The sequence below is a fragment of the Lethenteron reissneri genome, chromosome 33 (genome assembly GCF_015708825.2).
Source record: "Lethenteron reissneri isolate LAM-NWPU_2019-01 chromosome 33, ASM1570882v1, whole genome shotgun sequence".
NCBI classification, from domain to species: Eukaryota; Metazoa; Chordata; class Hyperoartia; order Petromyzontiformes; family Petromyzontidae; genus Lethenteron; species Lethenteron reissneri.
The window spans coordinates 3,298,785-3,324,165 of NC_083811.1; the positions used below are offsets into that span (position 1 = coordinate 3,298,785).

Sequence of the window (25,381 nt, forward strand, 5' to 3'; positions counted from 1 at the left end):
GCCACATCACTACCCATAATAATGCAAAATCAAGGCAATGCATAATCAAGTCATAATGCAAACATTAATATCGCCGGCATTATAATAACCAGTTACTAATCCGTATACTAAAGGACATTCTTCAGAGATTATTCTTGACCGTGTTGCTTCAGGCAAACAAGTAAAAATGTTTTTACTTCTATCGATGATTACGTACACGTAATACTTTCAACAAAACCAACATAGAAAAATAACAACCAAGATAGAGGATCAAAACCTATTTAAAAGGGCATTCTCTGTTTAGTTTTTCATCTTGCTTCTTTAGTCTTTCTCTCTCTGGTTACCTCTCGATAATTTTCCTCTTTTACACGCATGGCACTCTAAGATGTTTTAGGGCACCTTATAAATCAGAATTATGATCAGACGAATGGATCTAAAGACAGACCTGGTTGTAATCCAACGCAAACGAGAAAGACACAAGAGCGCACAGGTAAAGTTGATTTTTCCAACTTTTGCAAATGTCTCCATATAAACCTACTGTTCACATCCCTCCACTTTCCTGACAGCACAATTTAGATGAATTAAAAAAATGTGTACCGCACTCAAAAAAACATTAACATTTTAATATTCATCAAAAGATGCATCAATTCATGGGCGTGCAGACAGCACACGTTTTCGAAAATTGCAGCAGTGAAATCTGTGAATTGACTATAACAGATAAAACCCTTCTGTAGATGCTTTACTCCAATGACTATCCATCAATGAAAAACTCCAATGTGTGCACTCTCCGGAACACATATTTACCTTTTTAGTTTTCTACTCAATTTAGCATGTTAATTTCCTAAAATGAATTTATTTTACAGCAGATAAGTGTACTCTCTCGATACACAAAAGACGTGCGACACGAAAGAAAAAACCTGCCAAGTATTTTGCATCATCTATCACCGACAAATTGCAAAAGCAAGATAAAAAAATAATGCGTTGTGCAAAACTGCCGCGCACAGTCCTTATCTACGTACATAAATCAATGCCTTATTTCCTTCAGTTTTCATCACAAGATAATTAAAACTTTTAAAATTCAACTGGAATAACACGAACAAAAAAGCCAACAAACTGAATGCAACGCTGTACAGACTCGCAATTCAAACGACTATGCAACATTGCATAGAGTAGTATTACGCATCATGCAAGAGATGCAGTTACAAGGATGCAGAGAGGACACCAGACAGCCCGGCAAGTAAGGGTAAAAACTGCCAGTAGATACACGTCTCTCTTGAGGTGGTGCGAGAGGCGGGAGGGTATTTTTACACAGCATTTATGCACTATGAAATCATTTTCGAAGCAAGTCAACCTGCAGAATGCCCCTGCCAGATACAAGGGCCAAATGAAATTTTTGCAACTTTTGGCCTTGAGAGACTGGATCAAACATGGGTCACTGAGATGGGAGGACAATTCCCTTGCCACGCAAGTCTATTTTCAGCCCACGGCTCAAGATAAGCATGTGTAGATGCGTGCGCGTGTGCGTCTGCTTCCATTTCCGCTCGCGTCTTTTGATTCTTTTACAAGTAAATTCAAGTATTGGCTGTAACAATCTAATTTCTTAAGAGCGAGATCAGAGGCCGTGCAGGGGCAAGGCTCATTTTATTGAAAAATGAACATGAATAATTAAACACCATTGCAAAAAAGACAAGGCAGTTATTACCTTCTACACATCAAAATCTATTTTACAAAGGGCACTCTCCACCCATTTGAATACGCATGCCTGACACCATCTACATCCTTGCTCATATTTTTGCAAAGCTAATCAAATAAAGTAGACACACTGCCTTTATTAGATTTTTGTGTAATTTATCCTACTTGAGCGAATGTCATTAAGTTACAATTTGGCAAGAATAATATATTTAAATTTACGAAGCATGCTTAAGCTGCACAAACCTTCACTTTATTCAACAGTGGCTATGCTGGAACAAGTGGCTCGCAATCTGACAGTTGCGAGTTCAAATCAAGGTGGAGGCTCAACTCGGCCCCATCATCCCTCAGGGGCCTGATTAAGACTAAGGCACCACTTTGTGGAGATGTTAACGCTATGCTGTCCAAAGGAGACAAACAACAAAGATCTCCCATATAGCCTCAACAGACATTTGGGGCAAGTGCTGTTAGAGAGCACCTATGAAGGTCAGCACGGCGCACGAGCAGTGGATGGCCAGCACCACTTCTGGCAACCTTCGTCTCCCGAGTGGTGATGTTTATACACCGCACCAGGTAGCCATTTGAGGCTGTGTCGACCTAGGAGACGCCCAGGAGCAGTTCAGAAATCGTCATTGGTGTTGGCAGCTACACTACCGCTTCCCCATGGCCCCCGCCAAAGGAATGAGGAAATTCCACCACGGGCTCAAAACTGTATACAGGAGATGCCCACTGCTTCAATGTTAATTTGAACAGGAAATCACTAAAGTTGACTTTTTTTTAGTAAAGAGCCTCGTCAATCTGATCTGGCAACTTCCCATCACGCCACGGTTCAAAAAGCCGCTCTAAACAATTGTGAGGACATGGCAGTGCAACTGTGTCAATGCTGCAGGGCAGCTTATGGTGGGTTACATAAGAACATTTGTGCAGCTAAGTCAACACGTGAATACGCATGGGCACATAGCCTACCCCAATACACACCCCATAAATAATTATTTTAATTACCAAATTATAATCTGTGGCATTTAAAATTTAAATATCGGGAGCTCATCTGTTGCAAAGTGGCAAGCAACAGCACTACGCGATTATTTTAACAAACATTTTCAAAGGAAAATTTGCCAACCTTTCGCAACGCTAAAACACGACCTCGGCAACAGCAACTCGTGCACTTTAACGACAGACAATACTGCCCTCTATGGTTACAATACGAAGCTCTTGTTAAGCACAACAGCCCGTTAGAAATTCTATAAAGTGGCATAAGTCCATCCCAGCACTTCGCCATTATCCATTACGGTTCTTGAGGGCTCGTAGTAACTGCGTGTGTAAACACCCGTCGAGGCAAGAAATACATTAGAGTTGTCTGCTGTCGCACGGCTTACCAGTCGCTTTGCTGTACCTATAAACAAAAACGCCAAATGCTTGGCATGTGCCACGAATGCATATGCCAAGTGCTGTATATGCAAATACACACAGGGAGGGAAAAAAACGGCATTATCTAAAATAAACAAAGGAGCACGGCACCACATGCTAACCACATGCTTGGGCTTTGCCAATGAGAGAAGGGCCTTGAATGAAGAGTGGTCGTAAATTTGTTTGGCAGCTGCTATGTGGGTTTCTAAACGGTGCCAGAAGGGGACTAAATTATCTATGTTTTGCCATTACAATCACTATCACTTAAAGTGAAATTGAGCTGCAAAGGACTCGTTTATTCATTGCTTGTTCGAAGGTACACATTTGTCTCCTCTGACAAAATACCAGATTAAAATAGGCAAGTGCTGTACTTGTATCCAACTCGCAGGTTTGTGGATCGTCCAGCAATTATAGGCGAAATGTTTCAAACACCATTCCTACTTTACCAATAGAAAGTTTGAATAAAGCATATAGAAGAGGCGACCCTTTCCCCGCATTCAGAATAACGCTCAGTGAAATCCTATCCCCGGAGTGTTCGAAACACACACACACACACACTCGCCACCTAATTATGACACGGCCCTTTCCTTTACGGGAAAAAAACACAACTCTACCAAGTTTGATTCTGCGGCCCCATTCTGTCAACGTTACAAGAAACACATCACATTCCCCCAATGCCAATAAACGGATGTTCCAACTTCAAAGTTGAAGCAAAGAAGTGAATCTGTCATATGGCAGGCTTGGCTGAAGAAAAGCTTGACAGAGTCTTCCCAAACAACATCCTTCTCTGGTGTTGCAAGAGAAATTGGAAGGTGAGCAACAGCTTCAAAGTGAGGCATAAAAAGAGCGAGAATGCCAAGGCCAGGAACTTCTGCACCTCACCTGCTGATTGGAAGGGTTAACGATGGCCGTCAGCAGGTTCTGGCCGAGAGGGTCGAAACGCACCAATCTGCAAAGACGAGCAAAAAAAAAAAAGGTCAGCCATCGTCGCAGCAACCTCAGTCAAGACGAATATTCAATTCACACCGCTGGTATTTTTAGCTTCCGATACCATCAAAGAGCACTGCATCTTTGCCGACAGCAAAAAGTACCACTGCACACCCTCTTAAAGGCGTTGTATATTATCGCGCTCGTCCAGTGCTGATCAAGGTCAAGACAAAAATGTGAAATGTCCTGCCTACAGCGAGATATCAGCTGCACTCTATTAACTTGTGCAAACAAGAAACCCACTGTTTTAGGCCCTTGAATATCAGTTTACGGGTATAACAAAAAAAATACATTATCGTTTCAGGACTGTTTAGTGTCCTGCCTGAAACCTTATAACACTTTCTAACATTCATCTCCCTTTCCACGTCGCGGTTCGATACACAATTCATTTGCATTAGCCGCGTACACACTGTACTGTAATGTACTCGGGAAGGACTCCATGACATTCACATTTTGACCAGAGGCAAGAAGACCTTCTCGGGTTGCACATGCCCTCCCAATCAAATTGAATTTATGCTTAAAATTAGGCTTCATAACATACAAAACCATTTAGGTTCAGAAATGTATTTCTCGGTTGGAAAGCCCAAGAGAACTCAAAATAGATAAGATATAAGCAGGCATCAGATTCCAATACATATATTCCAATGTATATTTTTTAAGTCAATATACAGCCTGTCATTTCAATAGACCACGTTGAACAATATTTTTTCCTTCTTTAAATCATGAAAGTTCACCTGCAGCCTTAGAGAAAACAATGTCCTTCACACCACTGATATGGGTGCAAGAACACACAACAGATATTCTTATACAGCAGTTCTCATTTACCTCTATAATATAAGTTTTACGGGCAATCCATCAATGCACAGCCCTCCTTTATCAATCCACTGTTGGATGTTGTGAATGGTCAGTGTTATATGACCATCCTTCACCACATTGGACAGTGAGGACTGGTAAAGGCAGGAAGCACAGACACGGGGGCATAATGCATTTTTCTGCACTGCCTTCTGCTGGCCATCACGCAGCCCCACAGCCTACAACACCTGTTATGCATGATACTCGACTAATTAGCAACTACCCTTGCTCGATCCTGCTTAGCTTCCAAATTTTGACGAAATCGGGCACATTCTGTGTGATATGATAGTAAGCAGTCCATCAGATAAAAATTACATGCCAAATATGTATCTCACTCATGCACTCTACTCAAGATTTTTTGGGTGTGGTTGTAGGTTATCGACAATCCTAGATATTTAAATGTGTTTATCGTGGCGAAGGCACACCGGACTCGCTCCATCTCATTGGCCGTCTTCACGACGGCGAAGGGCTCGGGGCGGCTCCAGTCCCAGAAGTGAATCTCATTGGCCGTGGCCACCACAAGCAGCTGCACCGTCGGGTGGAAGGCCAGCGACGCGATCGCCATGTTGTTCTCCGTGTACCAGCTTTCACTCCCGCCCTGTTTTGATTTCACGCAAAAGGAAACATTTTTCTTCTGAGAATTGAGAATTTTATTTTATTATTTATAATTTTCATTATTTTATTATTTCCCTTCTACGTGACATTACCAAAAAAACCAAGAAGATGAATCTCTGCAGTCACCAAAGCTTTAAATCGAAAGGAAACATTTTATTTGGTGGGTTTTCGCAGCCAGTCGTAATCCGACTGGTGAGGAGAGGCCTACTTTAAAAGTAAACAAAGGACAGAGAAAAAAAAATCGCCATATCAGCGTGAGGCTGCAGTGTTAACCGGCCACCCTCAGCTCTTGCAGCTAACAATATATTTTGCAGTTATCCCCATGGGACTCAGCATACTCTGGCAACCAGGAAGGCCAGGCAGTCATGTGCGGTCCTTCACAATTGTTCCGATTTCCCTGACTCAAGCAGATTGACGTATACGGCAACCGCTTTGGCGAAAGAAAACACTTAAAAGTACATATTCTGTGGGCATCCGGAGCTGAGAGGTCAGCACAAGGTTACATTGAGTCAATTTATACGTGAATAGGATTAGCGGTTCAGCCGCTGCAGCCACTCAGGAGTATAATAGGGAATCCACCCTTGTTCAAGGACAACACAAACATGTTTTACATCATTAACTGAACTAATAGTGGCAGCAGTGGACTTTTATTTTACCAGGTGTGAAACCCATTGAGAATGAAACTCTCTTTCCAAAGAGTGACTTGGATCAACAAATAACACCTAAAAAAAAACACATTGTAGGAGGGCACCATAACATCCCAAAACTAACAACAAAAAGCTAACAAAAGAAAAAAACGTCAAGCAGATGATAACTTAAAGAGATTGGCCGGAGAAAAACCCAGAGGCACCAACCGCACGCCAACCCAGGAGTGGTAAATTTCTAGGAGACGGCAACTCACGTGCAGGTCCCAGATGCGGACCTCTCCGTCCAGGCATCCGGACGCGAGCAGCCCCTTGATAGACGGGTGGAAGGTGACACACCACGGCGTGCGGCGGTGGCCCACCAGCGAGTGCGTGCACTGGCCCGTGTACACCTCTGTGATGTAGATGTTGTGATTCACGTGTGTCGATGCCATAAGACTCCTAGAACGACACAAGTGAATAGATATAGTTGAAAAGTTGGCAAGAAATTGTACATTGGACAACAGAAACACTGACATTTTTTTCCTAAAACACAACGAAATCCAGAATTCCAACCTAGCGTGATACAACAACATAGTTTCAACCATCATATCGTTCATTGCTGGACGAATGCCTCAGCGTCCTTCATCGTTCTGCGATGCAACAATCCACCCAGCGCTGGCACACAAGCCGATGCCATCGCTCTATTTCCTTGGTAGACATCCTCCTCCAAGGCGCGTTCCATGCCTTGGCTGCCACCGTCACTATTTTTTACCATCGGCCATCATCCCCATCCAGTGACAATGTCCTGTCCAGGCGCACTTGAGTCTCTTAAGTCCGAATTATGCTTATGACCTGCATTACATTCTCCACCTTCTGTATCTTATGTAAATAGCTCCGACCAGTGGAAAAAAATGGAGGGGTGGGGGTATGGGGAGGGAGAGGAAGGGGAACCTGAGGACATCATTTGGTCGCACAATCTCAGCCTGATCCAGCCAGTTTCTAAAGGGACTCGGCATCTAATTCCCAACCTAAGGAAGAACAAAAAGATACGGGGATCATATCTATTGAAAAATTACATCCCTACCAAAGTCAGAATTTAGTTTTAATATTGATAAAATATTACACACTTTTCTGAGAAAAAAATGTGCCTAAAAGCATTGTTGATTCTGGATTACCATGCCATCACATGGCTCTGTGTCACTTGAAGGGCAAGGCAGTTTAACAACCGCCGTAATGTGATTCTGAACATTTCAGATCCTGACGTGCAACACTGGACAAATATTGATAAATGTGAGTTTGTAGCATACATACGGTGAAGGATGTTCGTAATTGGAAACACTGCAACCATGGTAATTGGATGCGAATTGCATGGCTAGTTTGTCGTGCAAGCCAACTCCTGAGTGACATTTATGGTATCTGGTAACACGTGGCTTCTGCATGCTATCGGACAACAATAATTTATTACAGGATCACTTCCAGATTCAAAATATGCACTGTACCATCATTCTTGTCAACTCTTTTTTTGTATCGGTTAGGTTTTTTTTATTTACCTTCATTGTGCTCCAAAACAAATTAAGACGTTGAAAGTTTGAAATTGGCTGGCATTAAACTATTACTCAGAATTAGATCGTGACCAATATGCTCCCTGTCTACAAACCGCTGGCGTTACAATTAACTGGAACGACGGAGGGTAACGAAATTAGAAGTGTCAGCTCACCTGTCCGGGCTGAAGGCGAGCAGAAATGTCGATCGCGGACTGTCAGGCAGTTCCACTTTCTGCAAATAAATAACTTTTTTAAATTAAATCTGTTAAGGAACAACACAATATTTGCATCATCATCATCGTCAGTCATGATCAATCCACTGCTGTACGAAGGCCTCACTCTCAAAGCCATCGCCATGATCCCGTGATGTAACAATCCATAGAGTAACTGCACATGTGCCTATTTTTATTTTGCATGCTAAACAGAATCCCAAAGAAGCATTTTAAATACAAAGCTTGCATTTGAATTCCATACATCAACATTTTATAAGGATTTATTTCATTTACACGAAGTAAAAAAAATGCAATATTGGGCATGACAGTATTAATGGTGGTGTGAAATTTAAAATTACTTAAATAAGCATAGAGAAAACAAGCCGAAAGTACATTGCGGTGAGAATTCCAAAATGTTGCAGATTTACTGGGGTAGTACAAATAAACTTGTGACTACATCGGCAGGAACCTCCACAGCCAGCCAATGAGCAATACTGAGATGTACCAAATAATTTTTTCTTTCAAAATGTTCCATCAGTCTCTACAAGACCATAACAAAGCTTGTGCTTATAAATTGTAAATATATAACTTACAACGAAGCAGCACAAGATGAAAGGTTATTTTTCGTTACAAAATAGTTAGAAATTTAAAAAACACCTGTTCTTCAAACTCTAGTCAATGGCCACAAATTATATATTCTTCAATGTGCACACACCACTGCCAAAAGCCAACACAAATCAAACACAGGTGGTGGTCAGCCAAGGTTACACATCTGGTATTTTGGTAGTTGGTTTATTGCTCTTACGCGGCAAATCTATTTGGAAGCACTGCTCATCTAAGTGGAAAGTCTTCCCTATAGGGACTTAACAAGGGCATTTTAGCACCATAAATCCACCCTGCGCATTCCTGCAGTGACTACGCATATAAAAGCACCAGCATGAAAAAGGGTAAGCCCACAAAATGGCAAAACGCTGACCAATTAAGAACACGGAGTCATATCGGGCAATTATCCGAACAGCGAGCACAGCTTGTGCCGTTCAAACGGCATCGAAAAAATCCGCGGCGATCGGCGAATAATCAAAAGCCCCCGCTCGCGATCCATCACGGACCGGCCGGCCGTGATGGATGTGCGTCACATGCAACGAGCTCCCCCGCAGAGCTACTCGGCATGCGGCGCACGCCCCTGCGCTGCCCTGGCCGCATGAGCGGCGTCGTTAACAATCAGCCCAGCGCAGCGGGACCCGCCGCCAGCCCCACGCTGTCCTCGCGCGCCCTCTCTGCACTCCGCAGCCAAGACGCAAAGCCTCCCCCCCCCGCCCGACGGCTCAGATTTCCAAGCGATAAAAGTGTGGCCAATCACAATCCACTCAACCACCCTTTTTCTTATCAAAACAGTCAAACGTGGTGTGCCCAGAATTTGTTACTGAGAAACAAACATTCTACCGTTTGAGTGAGCGGGCGTTCTGTCCTGTTAAGTTGGAGATTGCAGTATTCCAGCTTCCAACTTAAGCACGATTATTGCATTTACAAAGACAACACATGAGATGCACTCTGTACAATGCTGTAATAAAATACTGTATTATTATTTTTTCAGCTGGTATATGGTTAGGACTTTCAACACTGTTCAGTTTTTTTTCTTTAAACCAACAAAAAAAGCCTTAAATCACTCTTTGCCTAAAGCTATGCAGCTGGCACCAGATGGGACTTAAAACCCCATCCTATGACAAATAACCTACTACAGTGCCAACAGTTCAGCTGAGGTCAGGTCTTTACCCTGGACTGTATGTGTCAATTCATTTCCACTCACAAACACACTCTGGCACCTTTTCTCCCATGTGAGTCAGGCGGCTAACATTTGTTCGTGTAAATATTAACGATAATAAAGGGCATGAAGCAATTCGTCTAGGTTTTTATTAAATTCAATACCGAATCATATTTAAAATATAATACAGGATTAGCACACCCTGCATGTGCTCCCATGCAGTTAAGGTTACCCCATTCCTAAACACATTGCACACTGAATTAATGTGGAAACTCCATGTTTATGAAAAGGGTCAAAGCAAGTCATGCTTTCTATATCAGTGAGCTGCAAACAGTGATATGCCCGTCTGGTCACGCAAGTCTGTGTCCGCACTTAACCTGCTGTAGTCTGACCTGGCTTGCCCAAAAACAAAACATAAAATCATCAATGTGTTTGAGCTGAGACAAAATAGCTGGAAAATTTTACAATTTACATATCTTCCAAGTCGCTGTAAGAGACGAATTTACCAATTCATAATTCCATTCAGGACAACAATAACACAAAACCGTTATCATTAACATCGTGTGTTTTTTACATTTAGTGCTATTTAGTTGAACAAAACTGTAATAAATAAGACTTCCCAGCCAGGAAAATCTCACAGCAGAAGTTTCATTTTATAATAAAACTGTCATTATCCAGTGAGAAGTAGCCTATGCAAGAGGCATAATAAAAATGTATATGTTGGGAATAATGGGAAAGCCAAAAAAAATCTCACTTACAAACAATGCTCACAGACCATAGGGGGAGGGATACAGATGTTGGGTGGAACACAGGTGTTGGGGCAGGGGGGGGGCATAGTGTGCTAGGAATTAGTACCTGGCTCTCCCACTGCATCTGGCAGGCCTTGTCCTCCGCCAGTTCCTCCAGGCCGCTGCGTGCCCCCATCCAACTGGCACCCAGCTCACGCCCACTTAGGATTTGGACCGCATTTCTCTTCCGGCTGGGCCCCATCCTTGCCCGTCTGCTTGGTTGGCTGCCGCTGTGGCCACCTCTCCCGATGAAAATGAAGTTGGAAAATAAAAAATAAAAACCCAACACCTCTCCCTTACGGCCCCGTGTTCATGGAGAAGGCAAGCGGGTGTGTGGGACAGCCGTGAGTCAAATTAAAATGGTGCTCGAGCATGCCGGCATTGTCTCCGGAAGCGAAGGCGCAGCAGGAATTAGCGAGCGCCGCCACGAAGTCGGTGAGAATGGTCGGGGCAGCCACACTTGGACCGTTGGGCCGATGTCCCTCTCGCATGCTCCGCGCAGAGAACAGCACCTGAGCAAGGGGACGAAAATTAAAACAAGCACAAAATGCATATAATATGAATGTGCACTCGTGCCACAACTGCAGCAGACAGTGAAAAAGTTGCAGCTATGGGTTCCTCTAACTTTTATTCGAAAGTCTTGATTTGAAGCTTTCGTGACTGCAGGAATCAATACTCTGGTTCTTTCGGCAAAGTCACGTAGATAGAAAAAATAATAAATAATAATTGTATTCGAACGTTTTATATTGAATTTAAGCATAGACTCTAGCTTTACAATTATTAAAAACCTAAACCAAGGAATAATGGTTACTAAGATGCATTGGTACTTTATTATTGCGTCAAAATAAGAAGCCTTTACAGCACACAAAAATGGTGATACGATTCTCACAAGACTCAGCAAAATATCATAACAAAGCACTTCAGTAAAGCAGACTTCTTGTGTTCTGACGAGATAGAGAGGTAAAGAATTATTATGATGGAAGAGAGAACATCAACTAGCACTAAGGTTTGCTGTTTCAAAGCCTTATCCACACCAAATTATGAGCTTTGGTTCCAAAAAGCATGCGTCCCTTGGAGGGACATATATGGAATGATATATGTAGCATATTTTCAATGTGCTTACGTTTGATATTTTTTTTAAATCCACTATGTTATTATATGCAGTGCTGCAAAGTTGTTTGCCATGTAAACCGTGTGTGCAATGAAAACAGAAAAAGGGAAAGCGAGACCCAATCAAATGCGTTGTATAAAGAATTATCCTTTACTGTGCCAATTCACTGTTTCTCTAACCGGTGCCACAAAATACGTGGAGCGACTCCATGAAAATGTGGATTTTTGCACAAGGTGTGTTGGGTGTTAAACTGTAGCGAGAAACAAACAATAATTCCACCGTGCATCGAACGTTACCTGAAGAGCACGTTGTCCTCAGGAAAACGCAGGCACCGTGTATAAACAAAAAAATAAGACTACAATCTCGAACGAGATGTAACCTTTGGTAAAATAAAATAAATCACCTTTAAGAATTACAATGGAACAGAAGATAAATGGCAGGGTGCATGTGAAAATAGTGTTTGCATGTTGTAATTTAATACATCCATGTACTACTCCCCATTGACTTGGAAGAAACTAGGGCACTCTAATTTAGCGTGGACGAATGGTGCTCTGCATATGCAGTCACATGTACACAACAATCTTCTGCGCTTGACGTAAGTTGTAAATGTAAAAAATTAGGAACGCAAAAACATGTAAAGAAATATGAATTAAATACACGCATTAAGTTTAATGATATTATGACATTGTATTTTTAAGGATCAGAGGGAACAGAGTCAAATCACATTTATAAGTTACCATCATATAAAGTACATGGCAAGTACAAACAAATCACTATCCTGAAACACACCATTTGATGATACCAATATTGACTGAGAAATCAATACAAAAACCCGGAGCCAAAGCTATATATCAAGTGTTCAACAGCGAAGACAAACACGTCTGCCTCCCTTACCAGCGATTTTGCATCTTGACTTCACCGGTAACAATGTTAAAAGTTAAATAAGTGGATCTCGTGTCATTTACGCAAGTGACTAGGAATACAGGAATGTGATGTGGCCTTAAATCAATTTGTGGCGTGTTGGTCATGAGGTTTAACAAGCAGCTGCAGGTTGAGTAGCACACAACGATATGACCTGAGAAGCCCCCCAAAGACAGTTCCAATTACCTCAGGCAAGGTGCCTACAATGCAGGATGGGTTTCAGATACTGTATTGTGTATACACGGGGCACATGCCTCGCCGCAATGTCAAAGGCTACACCCCTCTGAAGGAGGTTGTCATATCTATTCTTAAAAAGTAGTGTCGAACAACACACCAAGGCACTCCGTGGCTTTCATTAGGTAATTTCAGGGCATGAAGAAAACAATTGGGTTTTAGATGCAACTGCGGCTCATGGCAATATTATCGTTGCAACTTTTGAACTTTTCCTGAAAGCTTAACACTGAATTGATTTTATGACATCTATTCAACATCAGATAGGATAACGAGTAAATTCCAGTGTAACAACTATTTTCCAACATCTCACCCAACTAACAAATTTTTTGGGGGATTAAACTCTTGAACTATTACATACTTAAATATATATTTTAAAAGTGATTACCGCCCCCATCGATGTGGGGAAGGAAAACATTTTAACGTCCCCCCGAAAATTATTATGCAGGAACCATAAATGTACCCATTTATAATAATAATAATACAAATGTTCAATTATAATGCACACAGCATTTGCTCACTCTCGAAAAGAGATGACTGAAGAGGTGTGAGGAAGCACAGACAAGCGGGAAGGCAGCCAGTCCGTGAGTCGGCACCAACAATAACCCAAGCTTTGCAGACAAAACCGACGCATATGAAGGGGGCAATGCTTTCCCATGCCATGAAACGGATGGAATCCACATTTTCTGTATCACCTTCTCCTGGCAAAGCAGGGTATGGCACATCCATGCCCATGGGAAGGATGTTTTATGACATTTGTGTGATCCACCAAATCGGAGCCAGATTTTTTCCCATTCCTAGTTCCCAATTCACTTGAAACACAAATTGCTATGCAATCATAAACACGTGTTACATATTAATGTTGTAAATGCCACTAACTTTGTGTTCCATGTGTGATTTCCTTTTTAACAATCCCACTCTTTCACACTTAAAGCTATGATTTATTGCTGTGTAGGTTTTCGTGGCTGTGCTGTACAGTATATAAGTTCCAAGCACATGGGGTGGAATATCAGACATTCTACCAAACAACACAAAATATCACTGAATGAATGACGATTATTCACAAACCAGAAAGCTGTTTTCTTGGTACTTGAAATTTTGAGTACATTTCTTATCTTATTTAAATACAGATAATCAAGTTGGCTAACAAGTTTATACAGTAAATCAAACTGGCCTTAAAAAACCCACGAGCAATAACTTATTCTGGAAAAAGGCCTCCATATAGTCTAGCAATGAAACAATCGATATAGCTTCTGCACACAAGCTAAGATCTCTTATAACACAAACAACTGAAAACAGTGCTTAAATATTTTAACATGGCCCACTCTTACATACATAATTTAAAATAAAAAAATTATGAAAACATAAGTTGTAACTTTTGAAGGTTTAAACCTATATTTACTTCTCTGTTCTGTAAAAAAAATAATGTCTTTATAGGCCAAGTAAACACAATGTAAACTGAAATAATACTATAGCGGACATTTACCAAAAAAATAAAAAATAAATTATTAGCCTAGAATCCCTAGATGATAAATAACACTAACAAAAATTTCTGTTCCTGGGTAGTAAGTGTTATTTCCTAATTGCTTATGCCTCAAAGGTACAGAAATGTATATTATTCCCCACAAACTTTGCTTTTGTGATCAGGACACAAAAGCAAAGTTAATAATCTCCACTCCATTAATCACACTGTGTAACAAAAAATGTTTTTGCTCCTGGGTAGTAAGTGTTATTTCCTATTCTTTGGTTCTTTGGGTAAAGTCACGTAGATAGAATAATAAAAAAAGTGAATGAAAATAAAAATAATAAAATACTAATGTATTTCATAATTGCTTATGCCTCAAAAGTACAGAAAATGTCTATTATTCCCCACAAACTTTGCTTTTGTGACCAGGACAGTGATATTTTAAAATTTACCTATTTTCAATGAGAAAACGTGTGCATGTGTATTTCGTTCCCATAAAGTCCTGATCACAAAAGCTAAGTTTGTGGGGATTAAGCATTACCAATTTAAAAAATAACACTTAGTACCCAGGAACAAAAATTGTGTTACATAGTGTAATCAAATACCTTCTTTCATTATCAAAATGTGTACAATCACAATTCGAGAACACACCGTGTTTCAAATGAAACAAGTCTTTTCTTTACCAAACTAAATAAATACTTTTGATTTAAAGCTTTCGTAACTGCAGGGATTCATATATACGGAGTGGTAGCTCTTTTAATCTCTCATTTACTTGATACAGCTGTCGTGGCTGTGACGGTTCCACCTGAAGACGGAAGCTTGTGTTGCCTCCGAAACGTCGTGATTTCTATTTTATTTTACTTTTATTAATTTTATTTTTTTACCTACGTGACTTTACCGAAACAACCTAAGAATGTGAATCCTTGCAGTCACGAAAGCTTCAAATCTAGAATTAGGGATTCATATTCTTGGTTAAACATTTTATTTTAGAATCTATCTGCCGGGACAGTCGTGCCTGAAGACTACTTTTCTCACCGCACATCTGCAGAAACAAGCAGTCGTGGCCTTTTATAAATGGCTATGTTCAACAGGCTAATACAGCATCGTTGAACATATGACACCATAACAAATATACGTACGACTTATACGCGTCTACTGTGCGTTTAATGTTGTTACAGCACCAAGGGCAATACATTACCACACATTAATACCAATAACGTGTTAACAAAACATAATCAAACTCACACATATGCAAACAAACTTACATTACAGTACATGAACATAAATAAAAACTAATTAATGCAAAATATTCACAATCCATTACTGAATGCATCTGGACTAGATGTGTAAAGTAATGTAAGACGGCTGCTTATTCCCCCCCCCACCACCACGCCGCTCTAAATAAAGAGCGGGTTGAAGTAGTATACATAAACGTAGAATAACAAGAAACGATAACAACGTTGCGAGTGCAGTTAAAGCTCTCGAATAAAGTTTGTCACGAGATGCTGCTAAGCCTCACAACATGTGTTGCAGGGGGTCCACGTGAGATGCATTGTAGTATTTCATAATCATCAACCATGGTCAGTCCACTGCTGGATGATCTCCCCAAGCCGACATCCCTGTGATGTAATCACACACTCAGGCCCTCTATACAAGGCAATTACATCGCTCCGTCTCTCTGGTGGACGAGTTCCATTCCTTGGCTGCCACTCCCCGTAGTTACTAATAACCACAGGCAATCGTCCCTTCCAGTATGATCTCTTTTGTAAGGCTCAGTTAAAACAGCGGTGGCTAACATTGTCGAAGTTGATTCCATGTACAGTGCCGTACTTTATTTCCCCGTTGGGTTATGGGCACCACGGAGCATTTACCGTCCACTCTACAACAGACGGGCCAGATATATTTGATGACATACACGTTACCGTACCTTTATCAAAAGCAATAATGACGAATTATGGCGAATACAAGGACAACAACTGGTCGACTCAGAAACTATCCGCGATTGCTCGGTAGTGATCTGCGAAGGAACCCAACCCATCATGACCATTATCGCCCAGCAACCATCGCGCTGATGGCACAAGTATATTCACAGGCGCTCTGTGTGTTAACGGTACTTTAAGCAACGTCATATGACGACGCTGGTGACTATTGTAATAATTATATTGACGCGTAATGATTAAAACAGCAAGAGACGGACCCTAACGCCATAGACGCCGCGTCTGCGGCCTAAGGCCGCAGGCTTCTCCCTCCCACCACCACCACCACCACCCCCGTAACAAACCTCAAAACCCAAGCAAGCTTCTACCGCTCCCCTACTCGGTCTCCACACACACACACAGAACAACAAATACATCAAAAACGAAAGAAACTCGCGGTAGAATAAGAAAATAAAACTCTCTCGTACCTGTATCCAGCGTCTCCAAGGGCCCAACTCCCTGGGCCCGCGGCGCAGTGGCGCTCGCTTGGATCACCGCCGCCGCCGTCGTCTAACGCGGCCGACGCAACGAGCCGTGGTCGTCGTCTCCGTCTCTCGCCGCTCCTGAGAGAAAATGTCTCGCGGGTTTCTCTTTTGTCTTGTTCGTCTCCGAGCCCCGCGTCTCTCGCCCCGAGTGTCGCTGTTTCGTCGCTCGCGATGGGCGGACGCGGCGCTAGGCGAGGAGCGGCCCCGCTCGCCGCTCTGCCCCCGTGTCGGCCCGGCCAGACGACCCAGACCAGAGCAGTGGAGAGAGTCGATCGAGAGTCAAAATTCTCCCCTCAACTCCCTCCGCTCAGTGCTGCTGCCGCCGATGATGCCGCCTGGCTGCAGTGAGAGCGACGATCGATTGGTCGAGTCTGGTCCCGTGCGTGAACGGCATAATCGATTAATGTAGGCGCGTGGCCATCGATTCTTTCGTCAGTGAACTTAACACGATTTTTTTGGGGTCTTTCGGTAAAAGCCATGTCGATAGAATAGAAATAAATAATGAAAAATAATTATATCACGTTTTGATCGCAACACAAGTAATCGTCATCAGGTGAACAATTTAGCGGGAGAGCTGCTGGGAATATCTGTCAATATTTAAACTTAACAGCATTCATCAATAACATCGGACGCGGTGATTGACCTTCATCGGAATAAAACACTTTTTTTTAAAGGCGAAATTTCGGACATAACAAAAAAAATCACAGCATTTGTTCGGTGTGTCATAGTGTTAGTATTTGCTTCGAAGGACCATTGTACGAAACGTCGCCTATTATATATTTAAAAGTGTTATTGATGAATGTGTTGAAGTGTTTTAATGTACATACTGCATATAATTGTCCTTGTGCATCACGACCAACGCGGTACCACTCGATTGTCAGTGTCTTCGATTTACGGTGACAATTCATGCACAGCATGTGTCGGGATGGATTATCGCGCGCACGATTACGGAGTCGCGTTACGATTCTGCGCCGTCTGCGCTGCCATTCCAATCAATCAATTGTCTCAATTCCGTTGCGATTCCATTGCCAATCGATTAGTTCAACACTGCTCCACGCGTGTCCGCCAGGCGTACCGCGCGCGGATGGGATCACGCATTTCACAAACACAGGGCACGTGTCTTCTTGGTTCTTTCGGTAAAGTCACGTAGAAGGGAAGTAATAAAATAATAAAAATAAAACATAATAAAACAATTCTCACGACGTTTCGGCCACAACGCAAGCAGCCGTCCTCAGGTGAAAACCAGGTCTGTCGAGGCTGCTTGCGTTGTGGCAGAAACGTCGTGAGAATTGTTTTATTATGTTTTATTTTTATTATTTTATTACTTCCCTTCTACGTGACTTTACCGAAAGAACCAAGAAGATGAATCCCTGCAGTCACGAAAGCTTTAAATCGAAACAGGACGCGTGTTTATCGCTGGCAAAGCAAACGCATCCACGACGATGATCAATGATGCTGCTGGTTGCAAGCATCAGCGAAACATCGACGGAGTAAATCGTAAATTGTGTGGGCTTGCACTCTCACACGCCGGCGTGCTTAAAGTGTTCTAGTCATAAGTTGGCACTTTCTGTACGCGTTGACAAAGCTTATACGAATTGGCCTCGTCGGGTGGAGGTGGGTGTACGACACATTTACCTTTAAACATTGACTTAAAGCTGCAGGAATTGATATTCTTTGGGTTTTTATTATTTTTTTCTATCTACGTGGCTTTACCGAAATAATTCTAGATTATTAATATTAATTTAGTTTTCACAATTTTATTATTTTCACCTACGTGACTTTACCGAAAGAACCAAAGAGTATTTACCGAAATAACCAAAGAATACGAATATATATTACCTTTATGCGATCTAACCCCCCCCCCTTCTCCCACGAAAAAACGACTTTACCATGAAGTACATTCCTTTAACGAATTTAACTCCGTGCCAAATAAGAGACATTTTTCACTGGTGCCAGTGCCCCGCGGTGCAGGTACAGAAGTTATTACAGTGGTCAGCCGGACAGATCCATGGAACACACATAACAACTCAATGCCCAATTCGCAGATACAATGGAGGAGGCATCACAGCGATGTACCACTCTGCTCGCGACTCCTGATGCAAAGTTCTGGTTCAAGCGCCTCAATGTAAAACTATAGTAATTGCTCGTCAGCAGTGTTCTTTACTCCTTCAGACGTGGTTTGGGAGGCACTTTCGTCGTTAAGACATCATCAGTGTGAGGGCCGCCACACATTTGTAACCATTGGGGGTTTGACAGTAGAACGATGATGGGGGGGGGGGGTGTTTTCACATTTGTGTATTGTGGGGGGCCGCACCAAAGGCCACCAGGAGGCCGCCAGTGGCCCACGGGCCTTGCAATGAAGAACCCTTCTCGTGAGCCGTACGAAGAGGAAGTTGATGAAGTCTCACAGTCTTGTCACCCGCTGATATGTCCACCTCTTCGATGTGCAAATTCGTGATAGGCAGATTTTTCCCAATTATGTACAATTTTTTCAGTGATTAGATCTCCACACGGGCTCTTAATCTCAAGGTTGCAGAATGGCCACCCTGTAACTATTTGAGGTTTCCACACTTGGCGTCCAGAGATGGAGCGATGAGAATCGCTGATGAGGATCGACTCTTGTGCAGGTGCTGGGTGCATCGTTGCATTGCACGGGTTATAAAGGGATGTTAGCGGTGTGGGGAGGCAATCTTCCAGCAGTGGATTGACCACGGCTGGTATTGATGATAACCATGACCAGTCTTTACGTCCATGCAATAGGCCACGGCTGAATCTGCACGAACGTACGAGATTGATAAACGTGAAAAGACTTCTCGCGGTTAGATAAAAAAAAAATGTCAACCTCAATTAAAATAGTATTGCATTATTTACGTAACAAAAATCCATCCCAAAATTTTAACTCGGTAGGTGAAACATTTTATTTCATATGAATAAAATGCGAATTGTCACATTTATGTTAATGTTTGACCACATATGCCCCCAAACAGCCCAATACCAATAAAGGTGCACAGCCGACTGCTGTAGGCGGAAGGCGACGTGGGGGAATACAATATAACTTGTGGCCTACCCTCGTGTTTTATTTATTGTTGCCTGAGCCTGGCGTGGCCGTAATTGAGTTCAGATTTAAAATTGAAAGGGAGAAAAAAAATATGGCTGTTTTTTCGTGAAAACACTCAAGTGTTCGGCTTACTTAATCACACTAGCGGCATCCAGGCAACCGTTGCAGCGGAACCTTGATTTAAGGGGAGAGTGGGGAGTGCGTAAACCCCCAGAGGGGTGCACGACACAGTCAATATTAAAGCAAACTTTAAACAAACGTTACACTTTAAACAGAACGAGCAGTGGTAGGATCTACTTGTGTCTATCATGCATTCTGCTACAGCTCTCGCCGCATGTGTATATGATGACCTCCATCACTCAATTGATTGAATGTCAACAATATTCATGGAATTAATCAGCATCACGAGTCATTTTCTATCCAATGAAGGCCTCCCCAAGTTGTCGCCAACCCACGTGGCCTCTGATGACAAATTCCATCTTGCTACTGCAACATAACCTGATCTCTTTGTTCTATGTCCATCATGGTCATCGCTCTCAGACTTGTTTTCTCCTTCGGCAAGCATTCCATCATAAATCTCAGTCCAACCGCGACCATCCCTTTGAGCCATGTATGTATGTATGAAAAAAATTGAATAGGTTTTTACCCTTTCTGGCAATAAACAGGTGTTAAGATTTTTTTTTCGATTTAAAGCTTTCGTGACTGCAGTGATTCATATTCTTGGTTACACATTTTATTTTAGAACTTTTCCCAAAAAAAAAATTTCGTAGCCAGCGTTGAGAACAAAAGAACCCGTGCTTGAGGCTTTAAATTATGAAAAAGAAATAAGATGAGGGTTTTACCCTTTCGGCCAATAAAACAGGAGGTGTTAAGAACACCAAATAGAAACCTTTTGCAAGGAATCAAGTACTGCATTAACCACATACACAGTAATTGTGGTGAACATACAAACAAAACATGGCATTGTCTTTGAAACTGATTGGCCTACACCAGAGACAGACCAGTGTCAGACCAGAGAACGCCAAAGGCGAACAGTGGTGAGACTAGGCCATAAAGAAGGCTGTCTCTGATGAAGGTCAATCAGGTTTACAAGGCAATGCATTATATATTATCAGAGCATGTTTATTTGAATGTTCACCACAAGTACGTGTCGTTAATGCAGACTTGTTGTTTCAACATCTTAACACCTGTTTTATTGCAAGAAAGGGTAAAACCATTTTTTTATTTTTATACTTTAATACTGGAAAAAAAGGTCCCGTGATATGTATGTTGAACTTATTTCGAGCCGTACGTAGCCAACCGTGCTAATCGGAGCCACGATGTGCCCTGCCCAAGCCTATTTAAATCTTCCCGGAAAATCAGTTATGGCGTATCTGATTAGAATGTTTTTTATTCCCTGATCCGCATGCTTTTAACAGTACAAATATTTAAAAAAACATTTGTTACAAAAGGACAATCTAATTTGAGCCATACAAAAAAAATCCAAGAAGACCCTGCATTGGCACGTTTGTCCAATTCCTCTTTCGGTGGTTGTTTGTGCAACGAATGCGGCGCGCGGCTGCTGTTAGCGTGGTGGCAATGTGCCAGTGTAAAGTTGACGCGGGGTCGCTTGGCTCACCAAGAGCGTGGTGGCCCTGCCTTTAACGGAGCAGTGCCGTTCAGACAGTAGTAGCCAGCCCTCCCAGCGTAATCCCCATCGCATGAGCAGCAAGCAAGCAGCAGCAGCCTGTTGTGCACAGCGGCGTGTAGAATTTAAAACAGGTGTCGGTGCAGCCCAAGGATCAAACGCACCCTTGCGCGCACACACGCGCTTGCTTTAAATTAGTTCCGGTCAATGCAGCTTCTTTTCCCGCATCGTTTGGACAGAGTTCGAACACATGTTAGCGCCCAGCAGCAACATGGAACATCAGGTTTATATAAGCCGTAGAGTAAGTTGTTTGCATTGAAAATGTATGCACTGTTGCGTGCACACGTCGCATTGCCGTGTGCACAACTGGGATGCCAATTTGAATTCACGCCACACGCCGAGTAGAATAAGGCCCACGGGGAGATGGTAAGAATCCAAAACCAATCATGCATAGTGTCAGCGATCGGCCTTGTAGGCGTGATTGGCTTTGGAATTCCTCCATTCCCATGTGAGTCTTGTGCATTTTGCGCGTGGCGTAAATTTGTCATCACATCTTCTAGAATTCGCGTTTGGCGACGCCTGAACGGAGTGGCAAAGTTCACGCTCCTCCGACCTTTTTCACATCGACTCTCTTGAGTATGTTCGGCTCAAGTCTTGCCTGTAACAACCAGGCGATGAAGTAGCATTTTGTTCCACGGGCCACACACCCTACTGATGAGACGCAGAAAGTGTTTGTCTGCTTAAATAAAATACTGATGGAAACATTGGTACAGAAATTCTCAGAATCAGAATCTTTATTTAGGCTGTAGGGCTCCGATGAGCTATGAAGCTTTTTTTTCCACAAATGTCCAGTATGGGCCGATCAGAATGTTACATTCTACCAGCGGTTTAATCTAAAATGTATCTTGAATTTGTATATTTTTAAAGCGTATTTGGCCGAGAATATTCCACGACACCACATTTTATTTTGCACAATTATATGAAAATGTATTATAATTAAAAGAGACAATGACATTCCCATGCAAAATTCAGTTAGCAGTCCGTCACTGGGTCAGAGGATGACACCCATAAGTTAACATCGTAGAACTGCTTATGTCTCACTCCAATTGGCCTCTTTATTCAAACTAGAGGCACAACCTTATATGCCCTACAAAGGGTGTTCATTACATGTCAATCAAATGCTAATTTTACCAGCATTCGAATTGTCCGAGTTAATTGAAATACGAAAATTAATGTGATCATTAAATGGGGGTTTTAATTGTGGGGGGGGGGGGGGGGGGTTGCAGTTATTGGTGACGAGCTGCACTTGAGAACCCAGTTCAAACACGAGCAGCTGATTTCAACCTGGAGTCCAATCCAGGCTGTCTCATCAGTGGCAGTTCAGTGTGCTCTGATCCTGGGCCACCCACCCGGTCACCTAGCATAAATACATTTTGAACAACGTTCCACGCTGATATTATTCCTCCTGTTTCTCTATTATTTGCACACAAACCCAACACTAATCAAGGGCCCTTGAATTTAGATGCCCCGTGCAGACACCACATTAAGCCTCGACGAGAACGTGCACGTGAGAGACTTTACAATGCCCTCCCGTTGTCGTCATCAGTATGACGACTGCCCTGTGCATAGAATAGCCGAGCTCTGTTATTACGACCAATTGCCATTGATCACCGCGAAGACACAACGAAAGCCACAATCGTTTGACTGCTCGATATTAACAACGATAGTTTCCCCCCCACCCCAACCATTTGCTCCGTTTTGTTGTTCAGCCTCAAAGGCAAATCGTTAAAAACCAATCTCGCCCCTTGACTTGTCTCGCTTATGAGTCCTGTCTGTGACCGCCCTCTACTGACCACTGAATTGATGGGGGGGGGGGGGGGCGGTGGTGGTGGTGGTGGTAAGAAGTGATCCGAGCTTTGGCAGCAGTGGTTGCACGTGCCTCAAATAACACTGTCCTGAAAAGTAAATATTTAATAGGTGACGTTTCGGTCAATGGCCCTTCTTCGTGTGCATCTGTATTCATCACACATGTATTCAAATAAGTGCACAACACAGTTTTGTATATACGTTAATACACATACGGTGTACGTATAAGCAATCCGCTGTCGGGCTCAGTTCGATATGGGTTTGACGCAAAACTAAACAGTATAATTTATAACACGAAATAATTATTTATCTCGTTGTTGTGGAGAATATAATTAACAAAGTCGATCACCAGACAATACACATTAACATATCGGAAGAGAATACGGTAAATTAAACGAAACCTGTGAAGAGTTTACTTGTCTATGGGGACCTCATTTGCCAGTAAAAATATGATAATTGGTTCTTTACCCTTCTATCTGGCAACAAAACTGACACCTTTTTGCAAGGAGTCATGTTTGCATAGACCGCAATACCTGCAGTCATAAATACAAACAAAAGACATAACTCTGATAATGTGCACTGTCCCTGAAGTTGATTGGTCCACACCCGAGACAGCTTTCCTTCGAGCCTAGTCTCATATGGGTTGGACCAGATGACGCCAAAAGGCGTCAAAAGGCGTCATCTGGTCCAACCCATATGAGACTAGGCTCGAAGGAAAGCTGTCTCGGGTGTGGACCAATCAACTTCAGGGACAGTGCACATTATCAGAGTTATGTCTTTTGTTTGTATTTATGACTGCAGGTATTGCGGTCTATGCAAACATGACTCCTTGCAAAAAGGTGTCAGTTTTGTTGCCAGATAGAAGGGTAAAGAACCAATTATCGAGTTTACTTGTATTAAACAATATTTCTGAAATTGTAGGATGTGTCGAAAATACACTGTTCACGTGACGGGTTTGTGAAGGAAGTGCATTGCGTATTTACTGTGTCACTTGCAGTATTTTCCATAACGACGCTAATTAATGTTTTATAATATACACATTTATACAGTACACACACATACAATACCCCCACCTTTACAAACCCGCATTATCCCGCAAGGTGAAGTATGGTCAAACAACCTCCACGACCCGGCAGGAGTTGGAAGACTCTCATCTATTTATTATTTACTATATTTTCTATTTTACCAGGTTATGCCCCGCTTAGCTATATAGCTCTAGGAATAGTTTTACCCACACGTCACTCTCGCAATTGACGTAACAAACTCAACTCGTTCATCAATAACACTGCCTTACAAGTGAAATTACATATAATAAGCAACGTTTCAGACAATGACCCTTCTGCACAGCACATGTGGTTTAGGGTAATGCAGCGCATGTGCTATGAGGAGGGGCATTGCCCGAATAGGCGCCGATAACATATTTTTCTTTAAAGTTATTGGCGTTTGTATGTGCGTTGAACTTCTTTCGCACCGTACGTAGCCAACCGTGCTAATCGAACTAAACACAACAGGCAATTCCAAATAAATTAGTCTTTCAATTGACGAACGTGGTGAGGTTGTCTTTGTCACTTACGATTCTGCGCCACTGCCAAAGCAGCGTCAATAATCGTGGTCTCTTTGAGTCCTCACTCAGCTGGTTTATCAAATGAACTTGACAATGTCAGCACGTGCGTACATAGGGGGCGTCGTGGGTAACGCTGAATGAGAATTCAATCTCTACACCACTCTCTGGCCTCTGTGACTGCACTGTGACGAAGGGACATTGCCCGAAACTGCGGACTATGCAGTAAACCACTGGCGTCTGCTTTCTTTCAGAGGGACAGCAAAACACACGAACTCTCTCCTGAACCCCTCTCGTAGCGAGCAAATCTCGACAACCCTGACTAGTTGGTGGCGGGGTTTTAACGACACATATATTTACACGATCTAACCTAAAAAAACAACCCTCTATTACGGATAATCCCTTCGGTGGCGACGCAATAAAGTACGCACTCGTTGACGTCGTGGTGTGTTCGAGTGTGATTGGCGACTGGCCAGGTAGGCAGGTCACAGGTGAACGCATGGGGGGCGGAGCGCGCAGATGTGACCGACCACTCACCTGGGTGGGCAGGTGGGTGGGGGTGGGCAGGTAAGGTAAGCAACACGACAGACAGCCACGTAAAGGTGGGTTTGGCAGGCCA

General features: G+C 42.6%; 1 protein-coding gene across 5 annotated transcripts in view; it reads right to left on the reverse strand.

Annotated features, from left to right (window-relative positions):
• LOC133350204 (activating molecule in BECN1-regulated autophagy protein 1A-like) overlaps positions 1–16,918 on the reverse strand; it is a 99,363-nt gene extending 82,445 nt beyond the window's left edge. For 4 of the 5 annotated variants that reach the window (XM_061564304.1, XM_061564303.1, XM_061564302.1 and 1 more), the window contains exons 1-6: positions 16,594–16,917; positions 10,529–10,973; positions 7,873–7,931; positions 6,431–6,614; positions 5,340–5,512; positions 3,958–4,024 (exon numbers count right to left, since the gene is read on the reverse strand). In XM_061564304.1, the coding sequence (XP_061420288.1) occupies positions 3,958–4,024; positions 5,340–5,512; positions 6,431–6,614; positions 7,873–7,931; positions 10,529–10,663 (618 nt within the window). In that variant the 5' untranslated portion in view covers positions 10,664–10,973; positions 16,594–16,917. Of the gene's footprint in view, positions 1–3,957; positions 4,025–5,339; positions 5,513–6,430; positions 6,615–7,872; positions 7,932–10,528; positions 10,974–16,593 lie in introns of all 5 variants that reach the window. The other variant, XM_061564305.1, reaches the window with a different exon arrangement.
• Positions 16,919–25,381: the final 8,463 nt, after the last annotated feature.